Source organism: Equus asinus, chromosome 25, assembly GCF_041296235.1.
Source record: "Equus asinus isolate D_3611 breed Donkey chromosome 25, EquAss-T2T_v2, whole genome shotgun sequence".
NCBI lineage: Eukaryota > Metazoa > Chordata > Mammalia > Perissodactyla > Equidae > Equus > Equus asinus.
Genome location: NC_091814.1, coordinates 42,486,212 through 42,508,319, shown reverse-complemented (window position 1 = coordinate 42,508,319; position 22,108 = coordinate 42,486,212). Strand labels below are relative to the sequence as shown.

The following is a 22,108-nucleotide window of genomic DNA, read 5'->3' as shown; positions in this document are numbered from 1 at the left end:
GGCTCAGAAATGCTAGATGAACTTAGTCTGAAGACACCCAAGTCATTAAGGTGGAGCTGAGCCGGGAATCCAGGGCTGAAAAGCTGGGGCTTTCCTATTACAGCATATTATTTTGCCTATGGTTTATTTTTGGAGGTTATTTTTGTTTACTTGCTTAACTACATTTAAATGCTTTTATTTTCATTTTTTTTGTTGTTTTTAAAATTATAAAAGTAATATATGCTTATTGTAAAGAAATTCAAAACAGATGTATATAGAGTAAAAAGTGAGCCATCCTTTCACGTCTCTCTCCCAAATGCGTTTTCTCTCCAGAGGAAACCTCTGTTAATGGACTAGTGTGTAATCTTCCTGACTTTTTCCCATGCATTTACAGACACATCTATGATTTCTTTTTTCATCAGTGGAAACATACTATTGATATTGTTTTGAGGTTTGCCTTTTTCCTTTAACACTTTTTTGTATTACACAAAGATACCTACCTGATTCTTTTTAAAACTGAGATAAAATTCACAAAACATAAAATTCTATCATTTTAAAGTATACAATTTGATGGTTTTTAGTGTATTCACCATGTTGTGCAACCATCACCACTATCTAATTTCAGAACGTTCTCAACATCACCCAAAAAGAAGCCCTGTACCTATTAGCAGTTAGTCTCAATTCCCCTGTCCTTCAGCGCCCTGGCCCTCACTAGTCTATTTTCTGTCTCTCCAGATTTGCCTATTCTGAACATTTCATATAATTGGAGTCAGAGAATATGTGGCCTTTTGTGTCTGGCTTCTTTCACTTAGAGTAAGGTTTTCAAGGTTCGTTCATGTTGCAGCATGTGCTCATTCCTTGTTAAGGATGAATAATATTCCATTGCATGGATAGACTACATTTTGTCTATCCATTCATCAGTTGATGGCCAATGGGGTTGTTTCCACTTTTTGGCTATCATGAATAATGCTACTATGAACATTCTACATGTTTTTGTGTGACTAAACATTTTCAATTCTCTCAGGTTCATTCTTTTGAATTACTGCATAATATTCTATAATTTGAGTTTACCATATAACCATTTCTCCTATTGATGAACATTTATGTTTTATTCACTTTTAATTACAAATAGTGGTGCAATTCTTATCTCTGTACATATTTCTTTGAGAGAGAGCATAGTGTCCACTGTGTCACGCAGAAGAGAGCACTTGGTGTCTGAATCCCTGCACTGCCACTTACTAGTTGCATTAACTTAAGCAAGTTGCTTAGTCTTTCTGCCCCTGTTTTCTTATCTGTAAGATGAGATAAAAGTGGAACTTACCTCCCAGGGTAAATAATTAATATAAATAAAGCAGCTAAGTCTTGACACATGGCATGTGTTCAATGAATGTTGTTAACATTATACGCAAATATTTCTGTAGGTTAGGTTCCTAGAAATAGAATTTTGGGGTCAAAATACTCATTTTTATAATTTTGAAAGATATTGCTAATTGCCCTCCAATTAGGTTATACCACAGGGATAAGAATGTCTATTTTCTCCACACCCTTGCCAATTCTGAAAATTATTAAGCTATTTGAGTTTTTAGTTTTAATTTTGTCTGTCTCACAGATAAGAATGGCATATTGTTGCTGTAATTTGTATTTCCCTAATTACAACTGAGGTTAATAAATATCTTTTGATGTGTTTATTGGCTACCTATATTTCTCCTACTGTGAATTGCCTCTTTATATCTGAGTCACACTTTTCTATTGGTTTGTAGACTCTATGTATGGTTACTAACCTTTTGTCATATATTTTGAAAACATTTTCTCTTAGTTTGGTTCTTGCCTTCTAATTTTGTTAACGATATCTTTCGTCATATTGAAGTTCTTAATTTTTATGAAGTCTAGTTATCAATATTTCCCTCCGGAAGATCTCCCATAGACACTTAAAAGCTCAACCTGGAAATGATATGGATTACTTCTACTCACCACTCATTGGTCAGCACGGGTCACACGGCTCCAGCTAACCACAGAGGGACCAGGAAGTATAATCCGAGCCCAAGCCTGGAAGATGAAGAGCGGGAAATATTTGATGGGCAGCTTAAATACTGCCACAACGGTTCAAGTCAGAAAGAGACTGACAGAAACAGGGGAAGATCAATGGAGATGTAAGGGAAGTGTTAACATGCCTCCGGGTATTAGGCAAGAAGACTGTGATCAAGTAATACAGAATTAATTCAGCTGAGTTAGGAAGATAGGGCTTCAGGAAGTAAGCCTGGAACAGGATTCCAAGAGGGCCACATTTTCTGAAGAAGCTGATATTGTTCTTAGCCTTCAAAGAGTGAGCATAGGGATAATGTTTTTGCTCATCAGCCATCCGTTTAATCCTGATGTGAGGAGTTTGTATAGATCATCCAAATATTAAGTCACCAAGCCAGAGGGTATTTTGAACGCACTTGGGGAATGGCAGAGCTGTCTGTTCTTGAATAAATGCCTGCCCAACCCCCATCTTCTGTAAGCGCTCTTAGTACGTGCATGTGCACTTCCATGAGAGGAAAATCAATAGATGGAAATTGAGCTATGTCAAGGAATACATGCATTGTCTGATAGCATCTTTCTGCCAGGAATCTAATACATTGATCAAATTTCCCTCGCAGAGCATCTGTGCAATATACAATAGCAAGACAGGCTAATGGTGGGAATGTTGGCTATACGTTATTCTGAAATGTTTCCTTTAACCAAAAAATCAAAGCTTGAGATCTCCATGCAGGGCACTGCCTCGCCTGATGAGTGTCCTAATCTTGCAATTTCTGGGAAGGGTCACAAACAACATGCTGTCCTATCTGTTTCTGTGTTTCACCTGCTCCTTACTGAGGGTGAGAAATGATTTTCTCAGTTGGAATACTCCTCTCAAAGACAGGGTTCTGCCTCCTCCTCTCCTTCGCCTCCACATCTTCCTCCCCCTTCTTTGAGGCAAACCAACATTCCCTTTTTTCCCCAGTAACAGCAGCAAAGGCGTGGGTAGCTATTTGGCGGTAGCTCTACACAGCCAGAGAAGTTGTACCTTTGCACTGTGCACATGCTGGTTTGATTGTTGTTCATAATTTTTGTTATTGTTGTTGTTGCTGTTACAAGGTTAGGGTGATGATAAGGAGGAGGAGGAAGGGTTCTCTGCCCGGCTTTTTCAGACGTGCTCCTTCCCAGCTCAGAATGATGACACAGAGGCACAAGGGGTGTTGGCTGACACTCTGTTCATCATTGGTGAGCCTGTCTTCAGCTGCTAAAGAGGAAGGACACACAGAAGCAGAGAAGAGCATGTGCCTGTATTTTTAAATAAACTGCCTTGTGATGCAGAAGGCCTATGAAACATTTCAGATATTGAACCCTAGACACATGGAAAATTACTCACATGGTTTTATATTTTTTTTTTCCTCTAATGACTCTAGTAATCCAAAGGGAAATTATTCCGGTTAAACGACTCATTTAAAACACGTTTTTTGACTGTCTCTTGGGCATGGAAGAATCTATTCAGAGATAACAATTTATTATTTAACATTTCGACAGGTGCATGGAAGTACAAGTTGATTGAGTCCAAATAAAGAAATGTGCTATTTTTAACAGCATCTAGATGTTCTTGGCAGAACCTAGGCTAGACTATGTTAGAGGAAAGAATAGGTTTATGATCTTTTTCATTCAGCTTTTCAATTAAGATTTGATAATCAACATAATATTTTAAAAGAAAAACCAAGAATTAGCCTTAGAAATTTTTATGAAGATATGATGAAAGGGTTAGCAAAGAAAAAGGAAAGGAAGAAGAAGAACGCAGAAACAAACCGCCCTGGAACTAGAAATAGATGCACCTGAAATAGAGAAATTGTAATAATTCTATTACTTCATTCCTATTATTGCATAGGTTGTTAGAGGAGATTTCATACATTATAATATGCTTTTATTTCCCTATAATAACAGTATTTCTTCCTTTGTAGATGAAAAATACCATTCTATTGTAACTTTATCATTCAAATGTGCAATAAATCTAATACGGGATTTTTATATTTTCACAATGTTTTCAAGCATTTCAGACATGTTACTTTATTTAAGAAGCATGCGTTCTCATCAAATAGGGAGAGCATGAATTATTATCTGTGTTTTTAACGATGAGACAATGACGACTAAGGTCATATGGCAAAATAATAAGAAGGTTGGAACACACTTCCTCAACATCAAATCTATTACAACGTACTGCCTCTGTAGTCCAAAAATTTACCACACTTTTGGGCACACACTTACTTTCAGTTTCTTGCTTTTTCCTGGGACTGAGTTTGAGCCCATAGAAGTCCTTGAAAAGTTTTGTTTGATGGATAAAATTTTTATCTTTTCTTCTGAGGGAGTGACAAATGAGTGTTTTGTTCCCTTTGTAGTGAAAATAGACATTATGCTGCACTTGGAAGGCCCAAAGCAGGAGAATTGGCCCCAATTTACCTTATACTACTTTCCAGTACCTTCACTTGGAGTGTCTTATACTGTGGTTAATTCCAGTAAAAATGGAGAAATTAACATAGGTATGTCATGATAATTGGATATAGACTGTCATAAATCCGAAATGAGAGTTTGAGTAATCACACCATTATGTAACAATCCGATTCCTCTCTCTCTTACTTTTCCTACATTACACAGCGTAGCTCTTTGCTATCATGTGTTTTGTGTTTAAGTCCAGTTTTACCAATCAGTAAATAAATTGAAGGTAGGAATTCTCATTTCTTTTGTAACCCAACAGCTAAAATTTTTAATCTTTAGAATCTTCCTGAAACTTTTTTCATTTAAAAATATTCCATGCTCTCTTTTTTGCTGAATACTATACACTTATTTCCTGCCTTCTGTGTTGAATTTATTATATTCCATAAATATCCATGCTTACTCATTCCTTCATTAATTCCTTTGTTTATACATTGTACATCTAGTACAGCTAAAGTGCTTTGTGCTCGCATAATCTTTACCACATTGTGTTGTAATTATCTGTTTCTCCTAGATTTGAACTATTTGAGAGCAAAGACTGTGTGTTTGTAATCTTTTCATTTTAGGAAGTACCTGGTACATCATAGGTATACAACAAATGTATTTAGGTGAATGGCCTCTAGTAAAATGCCACATACTTGGCAGGTCATGACTAAATGCTATCTGGTGGTGAAGACAGCTCTGAGTTCTTTTACTTTGTTTTAATCATTCTTCTTATAAAAGAAAAGTTTGAAATATTTGAAAGAACAAGACTACCTTTTGAGCAGAGTTTAAAATTGCCTTACCGTGCAAGATCCTGTTTAGATAAACAACCAACCTATTTTGGGGGTGGCTGGATATTGAATGCCCGTGAAGCTAGTAAATATTTTATTAAATGCGTAATTTTTTCAGTAGGTTCATATATGCATGTTATAATGGCAAAAACCTTAGGTGAGGATCAATATATACTAAATTTTAAATCCTGGTAGAATAAACAGAACGTAATTTTTTAAAAATGGATATTTATTTCTTTGTTCGTTTGAAATTCTGCCTCTGGTTAAACCAAGCAGCCTTTTCAAAATCATTGGAACTGTAATAACATGCCACTAAATGCTTTTGCTTGTTCAATTTTTCATTTGCAAAGGTAATCCGTGCCTTAAAACCTGGAAACCTTTGAAATATGCATCAGGCAGGAGGCTGGCGTGGAGATTGCCTTGAGGTCAGGGCTTTCAGTTCCTCGGTTGCTGAGTCTGAGGTTTCTGCCAAAGGCCACGAAATATCCCTTCATTAACTGGTTCTTGGCGGCAAAGATAATTAAGAGCTAGCCATAGACCAGAATGTTGTAAAAGGATAGATGTCTCCTGTGGTGTGAAAATGGGGCCAAAGACGCTGATCCTCTGACAAGAGTTCTGTACAATCACCACCTCGTAGTTGATGGGGATTTGATTTAACAAAACGGTTTGGAATAAAGCGGCTTTCTAATGCTGGTGGTTTCTGACAGATAGCGCCAGCTTTTACGGTGCTGGCATGCGCAGAGCACAGAGGCGTGACTCCACATGTTGGCAATTCCTCTGGTTTACCAAAGCCCTTCCCCAGGGACTCTCATGTCAGGCCAGTTAGGTGCATGTTTTTACAGGTAGTGGATCAGCTGTTTTCCCTGGAAGTCACCCCCTTCTCTTTCCAGTTTTCCCCTTGAGGGTCACTCAAGGGTGACAAGAAGTTTACTGCTCCTTGAAGGCTGAGCCTGCTATTGCTGCGGCTACCAAAACACAGCCTCAAAGAGACAATGATTTGAACCTGACCTGCTGACTGCTGCCTCTAGACTCCCTGGCACCACTCAGTTTGGGGAGGAAAAAAAATATACCTGGTAGCATTCAAGTCTAGAATTGTAATGAAGTTAGCGTGTCCAGATGTATCCTTTTAAAGGGATTAACCCAGCGTTCCAGGAAGCCTTTGGAGGATAATAAATTATTTACTTTTTCCAAAGGAGATAGGAATAGGAAATCTTCAATTGTGCTCATAGAGATTAGAATTTTAGATAGACCTTTTGCAAGTAGGCAAGAGGTAGCTGTTTGTCTTACACAGAACGCATGCACAGTAGATCTTTGTTTTCACCTGGGTCATTCATTAGTGCATGCGTCTGATCAGGCCAGGGTACCCTGAGCACACCAATTACACTTTGCTGAAGTCTGCTATAAAAAAATTAGATGATGCGGTTAAAGGAAAAATCCAAAACCATCTTGGGCTGGGAAGGAGGGATTTTGAAATGCTAATATTTGCCTTGGAAGATTACATACTGCTGCTAATCTCTTCCATCATGCAAGGCTCTCCTCCTTTAGCTCATCAAACAGACTTGAACCACTTGCCAAAACCTCTCTTCACACCCTTGACACCAGTCAAACCAGACTCCTTGCCATTTGCCGAACACAGTATCAAATAAATATTTATCAAGTGCATGCTATATGCCAGGCACTGTGTTATGTGTTCTATATACATAGAAGCTCTTTAAGGTGATTAGTAACTGAGCATTCCTTTATTCAGTCAAGAAATACTTAATGAGCACCTACCGTATGTCACATGTTAGCTAAGCAGTGAGGGTATAATGTGAATAAAGCAGACTTGTTCCTTGTCCTCAGAGAATATATAGTCTAGCAGAGGAGACAGATGCTAAATAATAACAATAAGGGCAGGATAGGAAGACCTAAGGACATAGAGCAAGGAGGTCTGACCCTGACGAAGGGACGTTGACCCTGAGACGTGAAGGAGTTGTAGGCATCAGCCAAAGTAAGAGAGTGAGAGGGAATGCTGAGGCTGAGGGAAGGGTCTGAAGGATTGAGAACAAGGTCAGAGCATGGCACAGTGGTGTAGACTGCACAGCCGATGTTCCTGGTTCAAATCCTGGCTTGCCACTTACTTTCCTTGTAACTTTGGACAAGCCGCTTAATTTCTGTGCCTCCATATCCTTATCTTTAAATGAGGATAGCAACAGCACCAAGCTTATAGTTTTGTTGTCCTGACAAAGGAGTTGCCACACATATGCCCAGCACATAGTAAGCGATATATAAGCGTTAGCTATTTTAACAAGGACGTAAAGGTATTTTGAGTTACTCTCTAGCCTAGCGTTAGCGTGTAAGAAGTACAGAGCAAGAGGTGAGGTTAGGAAAAAGGATAGGCTTGGATTAAGACTGGCTGGGGTAGGGAGAGGTTTTGTAAACATGTGAAGGACTTTCCTGAGCTGTAGAGCAGTAGGAAGTCATTGAAGGAATTTAGGCAGGGCAGTGACACAATCAACTTGTCTGAGCCAAGCTGGTGGCCATGGAGATAAGCCAAAGTGTGTGGATTGGCAAAATATCTAAAGAGGTAGAATTAACAACACTTGGTTATGGGTTGAAAGTGTGAATGAGGAAGAGGAAAGAACAAAGAAGAACAACCACCTGGACTAGAAAGAAACCAGGGTACTTCTCATGCCCAAATGACAGGGAGAAATCTAGGACAGCTGTGGGTTCATGTGGGTTGATGGGTTCAGTGGTGAGAGTTGAGGAGAAACGAAGGGTGCTAGAGATGTGGGGAAGCATGGTTTGAAATACAGGTTGTAGAGAATGGGAGAGAGCATTTAATAGGGAAACCAAGGCAGGGTAGAGGACTCTGGTGAATTTGGTGACGTTTAATTTTTAGTGGCAGCCGACTGCTCAGCTGTGAGGTTTTTTTCAGCAGTTCTCTGAGGCAAAAGAGACATGAGCAGCCTTAGGATCAGGATAATGAGATGATGAAAATAATGATCCTATCTAACATTTATGAAAGTTTACTAGGTGCCAGATGCTATTTTAAGAGCTTTAACTACATTCTCTCATTTAATTAGATACAGGCAGTTCTTAAAGTTGCATGAAGTGTACTAGACTGTGGCACATTGACTAAATTCAAGTCAGCAAATAAAACTTTAGCTGTTTGGCATGATTGTTTTATATCAACTGTATTTCTCTGGCCTCACAAATCTATGGGAAGAATTAGGGTCAGATAACAGCAATGAAACAATGTTTCTTTGGCTCTGTCCTACTCTGTAAAATTCCGCTCCTCAAATTCTGTATTCGTTTCCTAGGGCTGCTGTAACAAAGTACCACCAATGGAGGCACTTAAAACAACAGAAATTTATTGTCTCACAGTTCTGGATGCTAGAAGTCCAAAATCAAGGTGTCAGCAGGGCCGTGTTCCCTCTGAAACCTGTAGAAGAGAATCCTTCCTTGCCTCTTTCTAGTTTCCGGGGTTGTGGTCAATCCTTGGCATTCCTTGGCTTGCAGCAGGAGCCTTCCACTCTCTACTTCTCTCATCACCTGGTGTTGTCTTGGTATGTCTCTGTCTTCGCTTGGAGTTTTCCTTTTCTTATAAGCACACCAGTCACATTGGATTAGAGCCCACCCTAAGGACCATATCTTAACTTGACTACATCTGCAATGACCCTATTTCCAAGAAGGTCACATTCTGAGGTACTGTGGGTTAGTACTCCAACATATCTTTTTGGGGGACACAATTCAACCCATAATAAATTCTTTCCAAGTAGCTCTCAAAGTGCCCAGGAGTGCCCCTCGGGGTCATGAACTATACTCTTTGTTTCCACACACTTTTCTCCTCTCCTGTTTTGGTTTGTTACAGTGATGGCTCTCATGCTGCCACCAAGGTCAATATACTACTGCAAATGCTTCCAAACCTGTAAAGAAACACCAGAGGGACAATGCTCACTGAAAGTGCCAGCGTCTCCTTGATGCCACTGCAGACTCGTGTCTTCTGCACCTGCTATGATCCAGCTATGGGTTGGTCTACTGTGACCATTCCTAGTCCTCACACATTCCACATTGTGACCTGACCCTCCACCCGTACCCCCCCGATGGTTTGTAGACTGCTCTACCTTATGCTTTGCTTTTGTCCACTCTTCTGCAGGTCCTGCTCCCTAGGCTCAGCTGGGCTGGAGGACAACCAAGATGACATATGCTGTTTGGGACTTAATCATCCCTCTCATTGACACTGACCTTGAACCAGAGTCCTTGAACCAAATTTGTGAGCCTTGCTGCTCTTCCCTTGGTCTGATGGTTGTTATGGTGCCCCTTGGTACAAATAAAACCTCTACTATAGCCAGACATGCCCAAAAATGTCAACAGGAATCCTAGGGTGAATGCAGATTAGCTTCTCAAGCCAAGACTATGGCTTCCTATGGTATATATTTTAATTAATTTTATACAGAAATTTATCCACAGCATGATGCGTATCATCGATACCTGCTGGGTTAGGCTGTCTCCTGGATCTGCTGCTCAAGATTTGAAATATTGTCTTCTGTCCTATTAGAAAGGGCTTTCTCCACACACTTCACATTTGGTCTACTCGCCTTCTCTTTCCAAGCCCTCTGAATCCAGCGAGATGGTTGATTTCAGTCCACAGCCCCTTGTAGCCAATCATAGCCTCTCATGCACGTAACACAACCATGCCCAGTAATGTTCAGCAATAGTATGTCTTGATTTCTTTTTCCTGTAAGAGGCCCTGTCATTAAAGTAATTATAAATGTTTGTACCTAATCCTCAGTATGACAGTTTTCACTTTCACCACAGTAAGAAAAGGGTTGACTGTAATTACACCTGGGTGTCTTTGATCCTAACCTACCCCTCCAGGTGTGATACCTTTCCTGCCAACCAAACTATCAATCTAAAGTTGGCTAATCAATTAACAAATATTTTCTGAGTGTTTCTTATGCGTCCTGCAGTAGCAGAAAACAGACAAAATGATCTTTTTGGCAGTTATTATTTTAAACTCTTCAAATTCAGATGATTTCAATCATCCATTCAAGAAGTACTGAGCACTAATATGTGTCAGGTACTGTGCCAGGCACTAGGGGATACAGTAGAAGCAAAACAGACATAATCTCTATCTTCTTAGAGTCTACCATCTGTTGGGGGGCCCAGACCTTCACAATCTTACAAATAAGCATATGTTTACAAATTTTAATAAGAACTGTAAAGGAAGCATATAGGGTGCCAGGTATTATATTATAGAGAGAACCTAAGTTAGATTGGGCATGGATGGTCAATGATGTTTAAGCTGAAGTTTAAAGGATGAGTGAGAAGGGAGGAGAAGAATATCTCAAGCAGAAGAATAGCACATGAGGGGTCAGCTCAGTGGTGTTGTCGTTAAGTTTGTGCACTATGCTTAGGCAGCCCAGGGTTCATGGGTTAGGATCCTGGGCATGCACATACACACCACTTGTCAAGCCATGCTGTGGAGGCATCCCAAATACAAAATAGAGGAGGATTGCCACAGATGTTAGCTCAGTGACAATTTTCCACAGGCAAAAAGAGGAGTATTGGCAACAGATGTTAGCTCAGGGCCAATCTTCCTCACCAAAAATAAAAAAAAAAGAGAGAGAGAGAATAGCACATGGGAAGGCTCTGAGGTAGAAAAGCGCTTGGTGCCTCAAAGAAACTGAAGAAAGACATGGAGCAAGAGCACAGTGAATTAGGAGGAAGGTGAGAGTAGACGAAGGAGAGAGAGAGCAAGGACAGATGCTGCATGGCCATGGTAAGGATTCTGGATTCTACTATGTGAACCATGGGAAGCAATGAAAGATTTTAAGCAGGAGAAAGACGTGATGGGATTTATGGGGGACACCAGCTAGGAAGCTATTATTACAGTTAAGGTGTGAGAATATAGTGACTGGTGCTATGGACTAAGGAAGAAGTGAACAGATTCAAGAGAAATTTTGGAGATGGAGTCAACAAATTTTTTTCTAGGGGAGTATGAAAAGAAAGCATTAGCCAACATAGATCACTGAATTATTTAGGTTTGAAATGAAATAATCCAGAAGTTAACCTCCAGTTCAGCACTGAAGTCACCACTGAGAATCTGTCCCAATGTGTTTCAGGGGCTATATCATCGAGTAAGACCCAAACCTCCAGTTCACGTGCAGACAGAAAAATCAACGTACATTTTAGTGCACACTTTGCCTGGGGCTGTGTGGTCCATTTCAGGATTTCAGGAAGTGAACAGATGAAAGTTGTTTGCTCTTTTATTTTTAAGACTGTCTTCATAGACCAGCTTTCAGAGATATACAGAGAGCAGGAGCAGGAAATGATTAATGTTTTTCTTTTTTTAAGATTTAAAATTTTTTTTTTCTCCACAAAGCCCCCCAGTACATAGTTGTATATTCTTCGTTGTGAGTCCTTCTAGTTGTGGCATGTGGGACGCTGCCTCAGCGTGGTTTGATGAGCGGTGCCATGTCCGCGCCCAGGATTCGAACCAACAAAACACTGGGCCTCTGCAGCAGAGCGCGCGAACTTAACCACTCAGCCATGGGGCCAGCCCCTATGAATGTTTTTCTTAAGTAGGCAGTCTTCTGCTTGATGTCTCCTCCCCCATTCTTTGCTTTTTCCTGGACATTCACTAGCAGGAGATTTTAGGAATTATCTTCAAAATACACCTAGCAATGTACACCCAAATCTACACTCCTTATGTGCTCCCAGTCACGCTGACATACTCCACTTTCCACAGACACACCCTTCTCCCTGTCTCCCCAGATGTGATTCTTTTCGTGGCCCCCTTCCCCACCCCTTCTACGCAGATCAGGCTCTCGGAAGACAGCTGGAAAGAAGTGAAATGGGATGCACTGGTGGGAAGGACAAGCTGGGCTTCCCTAACTGGTTTTTCTTAACATCAATCTGTCACTAAAAAAGAGGAACTCCTTCCCTCAGAATCAGCACAAAACATATCTTTGTTTTAATTGCCAAGTCAGAGGTTTTTGGCAGCTTGTGGAGGTGTCTTGTGAAGAGGGGGATCTTGCCTCAGAGACTGGTACCCTCATATCAGGAACACTAAAGACTTACAAGAGAGGAATACATTTCTGCTCCAACCTCTCACTTTCTCTAACCTCTCAACTATGTTAATTTAAAAAGACAAAGCTAATATGCCCAAATGTCGATAGCAGTTTCTCCTGGGTGATGAGATGGGGGTCTATTTTTTCTACTTCTTTTACACTTTTTGATGTTTTCTAAATTCTCTACAACTAGTGTGTATTCATTTGATGATTAAGGAAAAAACCTAAAATTAAAATCAAACATCCTTGAGGTTGGGAATTTTTTGATTGGCTGTGTTTGCAAGCGAACAGAATACCAAAAGGCTCTTACGTACCCCAGGAGGACTCTTGGTACATTTGATAACAAGACCCCCAATCTCTGAATCTTCCGACTTGTCACTTTTCTGGATAGTCTATATCACCCCTTGCTTACAAGTCTCTCACTCTAGCTCAAGTTTCCAGCCATCCCCAGTGTTGGGGAAAGAGCCTAGATTCTAACAACATGTTTTTATAACAAGGATGGATCTGCATTGATCCAAAAATTGTCATGCTTATCACTCCTGGGGTGGGGGGGAAGCATATACTTAAGAAGATATTTATATTACTATGTGGAGTCTACTGTGTTAAGTGCTGTTAAGAGTGAATAAAATAGGAATGGTTCCTGTCCCTAAGGAGCTAGCTGCAATTTGGGAAAGGTTATTTCTCCAACTTTATAGATGGAAGTGTTGGCAGAAAACAGCGACTCTTCTTCTTTGATCAAGACATCTGTGGGACTCATAAAAGACAAAGGCATGTCAAAGTGAGCTACATAATGGCCTGCAGCAATTTTTATAGCCTGAATAAAAGGCAAAAGCTCTTTTAAGGAACCAAAACAAATAATCTAAACCAAGATTCCGTAATCATTTGGATTCAATAACAAAATAAACAAAGCTTGTATTTTTTCATTCTTTGCAGTGTTGTCTGGTTTGTTTTGCTTTTCGGTCAGAGCTTAAGTACAGATAACACAAAACCACTGTAGCAATTTTAAGCAGGAAGACCTGAATACAAGGAACTAGGTGCTTACAAATTCATTGGAAGGGCTGGAGGAGTGGGCTGCTGTCTGGGAAATCAGAAAAGCCCTAGACGAACTCCTGACTCCAAGGGGATGTTCATTCCTCTTCTAGTTTGGTCACAATACCACTTTTACATCCTATAACATAAAGTCTGACTTATAAAGTTCACCACCTCCAGCAGAGTACCATGAAATACTAGAGAAAAAGGAAAGGGTAAACAAAGGAAATTCCTGACTATATGCATGACAAAGCAAGGAAGAAAACGGGGCAGCTAGTAGAGACCTTATTTCTGCATCTGGTCCCAGGGCCATAGTTGGTATTTACAACTTTCTTCCACTCCCATCTCATTTTTTTTTTTTTTTTTTTTACCTTCAACCAGCACCTCAGATAGTCCTGCTACTTTATCTGATGGGAAAACCCAAACTTCCATCCTAAGCGGTCTGAACCCTTGGTGATCCTGCCTGTGTTGGGCTGGTATATCTTTAATTAATTTTTGCTACTGGGCAGAGCAGCACAAGAGGGTGCTCTGGAGGTTCCCCTTAGTTCTAGATCCCCTCCTACTCATCTAGTTCATTTTTAGTGGACACTCTGTTTCCCCTTGAAAATCAGGACCAATCACTCCAGCAATACAGGAACCCCCTTGTACTTGTTGATTTAACAACATGAAGACCCATATTAGCTAAATGGCTCTCTCAACTTCCCCTTTAATGGAACCATTGTTGAGTCTTCAGGTGCAAGCAATCTTTCCCTGGGTTTTAAGCCTTCTAAATCACCAGAGAGGCAAGCATTATGAGAAACAGATACAAAAACTTTCTGATTGGCTCTTATATGTAATAAGAGATGGTACTACCCATCCACTCCTTGGTTTCTAGACTCATAACCTCTGGGAGAAGCAGTATCGTATATTGGTTATTGGTTAGAGCATTATCTCATTCTATAGCATAGCACTCCAACTACTGAGAGTAGTGTCCCCTCACTGGTACCATAACTGAGTCTTCAATAGGTTATAACACCGTTCTGTAAGGTCATGTGCTTGTAGGTGATGGGATACACGGTGAGACCAGTGAAATCTATAGACATTTGCCCTTCCTCTGACTTCTTTGGTAGAAGAATTATTAAATGGGACACTGTCATGGTAAATAGAGACGTTCACTCACGGTATTTCTGGCAAAAACATCGTTGGCAGAAAAGGCAAATCTATATCTAGAATAATTACCTACTCTAGTGAGGATAAGTTACTTCCTCTCTCCCCAACTCCTATGATGGAAAGAGATCAAGGTAATCAACCTGCTGCCAGGCATCTAACTGGTCTACCCCCACCCCAAATATGGTATTATGTTAGAGACTCAGTATTGGTCTCTGTTGGCAGGCTAAGCAATCAGCAGTTGTCAGATCAGCCTTGGAGAGGGGAAGGCAATATTTTTGAGCCCCTATGTATCCTTCATCCCTGCCACTATGAGCATTTGATCCACAAGCCCATTGACCACGACCTAGGGTAGCTGGGGAGAAAGGCAGACCGACGTTCATAAAAATCATTCCATGTATCTGATTATTGAGTACTTTCTTGGCAACAGCTATGGGTGAAGTTCTTAATCTCTATGACCCATTCAGGGTTCTTGCCCATGAACAGGGAAATCTGACTCTTGTTAACTTAAGCAGAAATAGATTTTATTGGATAGCTTTGGGTTGCTCACAGTATCAATATGCAGGCTGGTAAACAAATCTAAGAAAAAGGCAGAAGCCAAGAAAAGCTTAAGCCGAGGACAAAGCGAAAGGCAAAAGACCTTGGGTCAAACTTGATGCCTCTCTTTTGCTCACATCCCACATCTAATCCACCAGTAAATTCTGTTCACTCTATCTTCAAAATATACTCAATTTCTAACCACTTTTCATCGCTCCACTACTAGCCTGGTCCAAATCACCATCATTTCTTCCTTGGATTATTATAATACTGTCTTTACCAGTGTTCATATGTTGTGGGCTGACTTGTGTCCCTACCAAAAAGATACATCGAAATTCTAACCCCCAGTACCTGTGAATGTGATCTTATTTGGAAGTAGGTCTTAGCAGATGTAATTGAGTTATGATGAAGTCATACTCAATTATGGTGGGTCCTAATCCAATAAGACTATTGTCCTTATAAGAAGAGAAAACAGATGCAAGGAGGGAGAACAGCCCTGTGAAGATTCAGAGACACACAGGGAGAATGTCATTTGATGATGAGGGCAGAGACTGGAGTTATGCAGCTGCAAGCCAAGGAATGCCAAGAATTGCCAGCCACAATAGAAGCTAGGAGAAAGGCATGGAACAGATTTTTTGATAGAGCATTTGAGAACACATAAGGCTGCTGAAACCTTGATTTCAGACTTCTGGCCTCCAGAACTGTGAGAGACTAAATTCCTGTTGTTTTCAGCCACTCAGTTTGTGGTAATTTGTTATGATAGCCCTAGGAAACTAATTTACCTTGGTTTTTCTTTTTCTTCTCCGAAGACTACTTTCCACACAGCAAAAATATATATGATTTATCCGATTGATGATGTCACTCAAAAACTTCCATTTCCTCAAAAAGATAAACATAGAATTACCATATGATCCAGCAATTCCACTGCTAGATATATGCCCCAAAGAATTTAAAGCAGAGACTCAAGCAGATACTTGTAAACCAATGTTCATAGCAGCATTATTCACAGTAGTCAAAAGGTGGAAACAACCCAAATGTCCATCAACAGATGAGTGGAAAAACAAAATGTGGTGTATTTGTTTAGCACTAGCAAATAATATAAATGGTTAGTGATTACCACTAACAAATGGTATATTTACCACTAACAAGTGGCAACAATGGAATATTATTCAGACTTAAGAAGGAAATGCTGATACATGCTACAACAGGGATGAACCTTGAAAAGATTATATTAAAGGAAATAAACCAAATACAGAAGGACAAATATTGTATGATTCCACATATATAAGGTACCTAGAATAGGCAAATTCATAGAGACAGAAAATAGAGGTTACCAGAGGGTGGGGGGAGGAAGGAATGGAGAGTTATTGTTTAATGAGTATAGAATTTCTATTTGGGATTATGAAAAAGTTCTAGAAATAGGTAGCAATGATGGTTGTACAACATTGTGAATGTACTTAATGCCAGTGAATTGTACATTTAAATCATGGTTAAAATTTTATGTTTTGTATATTTTACCACAAGTTTTATAAATGCACAGAAAAGAAGGATGGTTATTACCACATGTAAAGGAAAACAAAATCCCTAAAACAAAAATTTCCAAAGGCTTCAATTCACTCAGAGCCCAAGTTTTCACCTTGGCCTACAAGGCCCTGGGTGATTTGGCTTCCAACTACCTGGCTGACTTTATCTCTCCCCCTGAAACACTTTTTAACCACACTGGCATCCTTGCTCTTCCTCCAACACACTCAGCACATTCTAGTCTTGGGGCCTTTGCACTTGCTGATTCCTCTGCTTTGAAGCCTACTCCTCAACAAGACCCCCATTGTCAACCTATATCTACATAGTTCTCTCCCTCCCTTCCTTCACATCTCTGGTTGAAAGTCACCTTATCAGTAAGGCCTTTCCTGACTACCCTATATAAAATCATACAGCAATCTTCTTATCTCTCACTTTGCTTTGTCTTTCTCCATACACTTATCCCCAACTATGTGATTGCATACTAGTTGATTTATTTATTGTCTGCATCCTCCCATTTGACTGAAATCTCCATGAGGTCAAGGACTTTGTTTTGTTCACTGTTCTATCTAGCACAGTGCCTAGAACAGTGCTTGGTAAGTAGTAGCTGCTCAATAAGGATTTGTTGAATGAATGAATGAATGAATGAGTGAATATTTAAATACTCTTCTGTAACTTGCAAAATACCCTTCTTGCTCCTTAGAAAACTCAAGGTGTACTTAATCAAAACTGTGTCAAAATAAAGATATTTCTAGAAATTACTGAATTGAACTGTTTGAAACTTCATTTGTAAATGCTCTATGGTAACATTTTTTGTTGTTGAGGGGGGTGCTTAGTGCCCTGGTGCTGTTGTTCTAAATATTTTTGGGGTATGGAAACTTTTGAGAAATAATGTGGACGCTTTCTCGAGAAAAATATTCAAATGCACAAAGTTTTGCATGTAATTTTACGGAGGTCGTGGACTGTCTGAAGCTCCTCTGTTGAACGCTATTAGGTCTATAAGCCTATCATCTTTCAAAGCTGGCCTGGGCCCCATATAATTCCGAGCCTGGGCTGCACTAGGAACGTGATCTTTTTACTCCTTTGATGCCCTAGCTTATTCAGCTTCAGTGGGAGGTGTAGCTTAAGATTTGATCCCTCTGCAGGTCAGTTCCTCACCCTTCAGCATGATCACCAGTCTCATTTGCTCAAGCAACACTTTGACTTTATATTTATCACACATAATTCTAAGCTTTAGAACAGTTACTTTGTGGTAAGTATAACTGTTCCCCAACTTAGAATTATGTGTGATAAATATAAAGTATTCAGACTCAGCACTTATGAATTTCTAGATAAATTGCTGAGTATGCTATTAAATCCTCACTTGTGGTCATCCTGCAACACGTACACAGAATAAACACAATTTAGGATGCACAAAAGCAAAATGCTGTTCACTGCTAAGCTTTCTGCAGCCCTCCATACTATCGAAGCCACTTTCACTGAGGTTACTAATGACTCTTTAATACTAAGCCCAATGGCCTAGGAGTCACTCTACTCAATTTCTCTGTAACATCTGACATTGTTGGTCATTGCCTCCCTTATGAAACTTTCATCTTTTTATGGCTTCTTTGACACTGTTTTCTCCAAATTGTCATGCTGCCCACTCTGGCCACACCCTAGCTTCCTTCCTTGTCCCATCTTCTTTATCAAGCTCAAACCAGGATGTTCCCTTGAACTTCTTTCCATTTGGTGTATGCTCTTTCCCTGGGCAGACTTACCAGGACTTAATTATCACCTAAATGTGAATGGCTCCCCAGTCTTCAGGCTTGCTCTCTCTTTCCAGTGCTCTAGATCTGCATTTCCAATTGAAGTACTACATTTCTTATAGATTCCTAACTATCGAACACATCCAATAATGCCCCAATCCTGCCTTCCACTTCCATTCCTTATCTCAGTTCATGGCAGCATCATCATAGCACCAGTCACTAGAGTTAGAGTCACATGTCACACCTCTTTCTGTCCATCACTATGACTGGCCTGGGTCATTCCATCAACAGGCAGCACAATGTAGTGGTTAAGAGCAAGACTCTGGAGCTGGATTGCCCGTGTTCAAACCCAGCTCTACCGCTTACTAGGTAGGTGGCCTTGAACCAGATTCTTAACAGCTCTGTCTCAGTTTACTCATCTCTAAAATGAGGATAATGCTAATAGCTACCTCCTGTGGTCCTTGTGATGATTAAATAAGTTTGTATTTGTAAAGCGCTTGGAACAGTGTCTGGCACAGAGTAAGTGTTACATGGGTGATTGCTAACAAACTGGTCTCTAGTTTGCGCCCACTCTAGTCCATTCTTCACACTGCTAACAGAAGTTTTTGAGGGGCTGCCAATTATTGAGTGGTCAACCAGAGGCCAGTCATTGTGGGAAGTACTTTATATACAGGATCTCATTTAATCCTCATAACACTCTGTTAGGGAGGTGTTATTCCCATTTGAGAGATGAAAAAACCGAGGTGTTAAGCGCTAACGTACTTTGCCCAAGGTCACACAGATTATAAATGCCAGGGCTGGGATTTTATTTCAGGTCTGTCTATTCCCTGCGCTAGTGTTCAAAACCAGGAAGCTATATTATATTGCTTTCCCAAGCCTGAGTTAGTCACTTATTCCTTCAAAGATCCCGCACTGCCTATACTGTCATGATCTATTCCTTCACAATCTTGTTCCCACTTAACTTGACTTCCTGAAACTTCCCTCTATGTAGACTGCCTTTTCCTCCTTCTTCCCTCTCTCTCTCCCTTCTTTCTTTCCCTTATTCCTTCAACATTTATTGAATGTTTGAATGCCAGGCACCATGCTAAATTGGGGAAAACAGGAGAAATGAGCAATTTGTCTTCACAGAGCTCATAGTCTGACACAAATTATTATTGACAATACGTTGAGGGGAGTGCACCAAGGGGATATGGGACCCAGATTGAGGAAAAGAGGGGATAAGGAGAGTTCCCCTGAGGAGGGAACATTTAGCCACCTTAAAGGATACTCAGGTCAGACAACTTCTTGCCATTCTTTAACAATACTGACTTCTTGCCTTTTGCCTTTGAGATTTTTGGGGTGTCTTTCTCCCTGTCAGATCATTGTTTAAGACTGTATTTCAAAACCACTTTCTCTGGGATGCTATCCTTTCCTTCCCAGTCAGTTGGATATTGGTTTCCTTGTACATGCCTCAGTTACAGCACATATCGCATTGTAGTCTAGCTACTGGTCTATTTGCCTGCCTTTCTGACTGGATTGTGATGTCCTCCAAGGAAAAGACAGAGTCTTATTCATTTTTGAACTGTCCTTCATTTCCAAAGTGGCACGACTGGCATATCATAGTGTTCAATACAGTTTTGTTAAATGAAGAGTTATTTGCCTATTTACAAAAGAAAGTGTAAGGCAAGGGGGCCTTCTGATTCAGAGTAAAACTATTCAGTTCACCATCGTCATTCGCACTACCTAGCACAGAAAGCAGGTGCTCTGCAGAAAGTAGGTGTTCCATAAATACTAAGTATGTGATGGTTCTGTGAGTGAAATATCTGATGCAATGCTAGGAGTGAGGAAACATTGTTAAATATGCTTTTGGAGATAAATTAAGATTTTCATGTCCAACTGAGTGTCAGGGCTCTGGATCAGCCATGAGAAAAATTAAGAATTGTTGGTTATAGAGTATTGAGGATTTCCTTTCTTCCCTGGGTTGGACCATGGTTCCAGAATCTAGTGTACAGTTAAGGCACCAAGATATGCTTCTGTTGGGAGAAGGATGCCATGGTCTACAGCAGTTGCTGCCCAGAGTCTACCATTCTAGTCCGTATCCGGCTAAAGGCTCAGCTATCACTTTTGCAGCTGTTCCTGGTTCCGTCTTCCTAGGCACACCATGCAGTCATTTCCTCTCTGTGGTTGTTCCTCCTTCCTGGGAGTGTAGCCCTCTCTTTTGCCTCTGTCTTTCTCTTGGCAACATTGACCTCCAGTAGAGGCAGCACAGCGAAATTGTTGTGGTGGCCAGAGGGCTATGGTGCTGAGGTGTGGAGAGTCCTTACTCCTTCTCTTTTTCTTCTTCTTTTTTGACCCTGATTACCCTTTCACTAGAAGTTGAGGCTTTTGTACAACAAAAGTCAGAAAGACTCATAGCCTATGCCTATTTTCCATCATGCCTCATGCCTCTTTTGAGGAAATGATTGCAGAACCCCTACTAGCATGAATTAAGAGGGAGGGAAAGGGGGAAAATACATGGAGGAAAAAAGCCAACAGTAGAGACTGATAGCTCAGAATACTGTCCTCATCACAGTAGTCCGCTAATCTCTTTGAGTCTCATCAAAATTGTGAGAATTAAAGGACGAAGTACGTGGAAGGGGTTTAGAATAGTGTTTGGTACATGGACAGTGAGTGCTTACTAAACATGAGCTATTATTATCCAGGACTCCTCTGCTCAGGAAAAGACCTGGGTTTCTGTCCCAACTCAGGTCCTCCAGGACAATCTCTCCTACACTCATAGTGCCAAGCTGTGTGAGTGATCTATTCCCCGTGCTCCTTGAAGACAGTTCTGCCTGGATGCCAGACCCAGTTCTGGTCTCCCTAGGGGTGGGGTTACTATCGTACCTCTAGGGGATTCTCTTTCCTCTCAACATTGATTTCCCTCTCAACCGCACTCCTAATCTCTAGGAAGCTCAGCCACAAGTCAAGGTGGTACCCTCCCATCCTGGTTTGGGCCCAGGTGTTGTTACTGGTCTTTCTGGTAGCCCATGGGACTAGATAATTACACTAACATTCAGAAGCAGCATGCCAATTTTGGCACTGATGCCTTTAATTAAATTCAACAAGTATTTATTGAGCACCTAGAGCGTGTAAACTACAGTTCCTTTAAATATATTTGGCCCTTAACTATTTAGTCTGTTTCAGTTACTCAACTTGGACTAATCCTGATCCATCCTTAACGGTTTTATGAAGAATAAATATTAAAACGGAAAAATATTGCTACAGTTCTTTGCAAAAATAAATGTCTCGTGTGGATTATCGTTGCTACAGTATTAATATTAATTGCAATAACAACACTGCTGCTTCCCAAGCAGGCGGTAGAGAGCAGCTGTAACGCCAACAGGAGGCAGACGGAAGAGGTCAGGGGAGGTGCCTCCAGCACGTCCGGCCCAGAAGGGGCGGGGCCTTCAGGAACGTACCCCAACCCCACCCCTTACTCCGCCCCTTTCGTCGTGCGGCGTAGGCGGTTACCATGGCGATGACGTCTAGAGGGCGGGGCGGGGCGGGGCGGGGCTATGGAGAGGAGGAGGAAGATGGCGGGAGGGCGGCTCTGAGGAGACCTCGGCGGCGGCGGAGGAGGAGAGAAGCGCAGCGCCGCGCCGCGCCGGGGCCCATGTGGGGAGGAGTCGGAGTCGCTGTTGCCGCCGCCGCCGCCGCCGCCTGTAACTGCTGGACCCGAGTGGGAGTGAGGGGGAAACGGCAGGATGAAGTTCGCCGAGCACCTCTCCGCGCACATCACTCCCGAGTGGAGGAAGCAATACATCCAGTATGAGGTACCGGCGGCGGCCCGGGTGTGGGAGGACTCGGAGGG

At 41.1% G+C, this 22,108-nt stretch overlaps 1 protein-coding gene and 1 long non-coding RNA gene across 2 annotated transcripts in view; one reads left to right on the top strand and one right to left on the bottom strand.

Annotated features, from left to right (window-relative positions):
- Positions 1–22,108, bottom strand: part of LOC123280571 (uncharacterized) — a 34,646-nt gene that overhangs the window by 2,644 nt on the left and 9,894 nt on the right. Inside the window, exon 2 of the long non-coding RNA XR_006519532.2 lies at positions 1,951–2,025. This is a non-coding gene — a long non-coding RNA (uncharacterized lncRNA). The remainder of the gene's footprint in view (positions 1–1,950; positions 2,026–22,108) is intronic.
- The window catches only part of XPR1 (xenotropic and polytropic retrovirus receptor 1), a 203,463-nt gene continuing 203,146 nt past the window's right edge, over positions 21,792–22,108 (top strand). Inside the window, exon 1 of the mRNA XM_044757779.2 lies at positions 21,792–22,070. Within this exon, the coding sequence (XP_044613714.1) occupies positions 22,002–22,070 (69 nt within the window). The 5' untranslated portion in view covers positions 21,792–22,001. The remainder of the gene's footprint in view (positions 22,071–22,108) is intronic.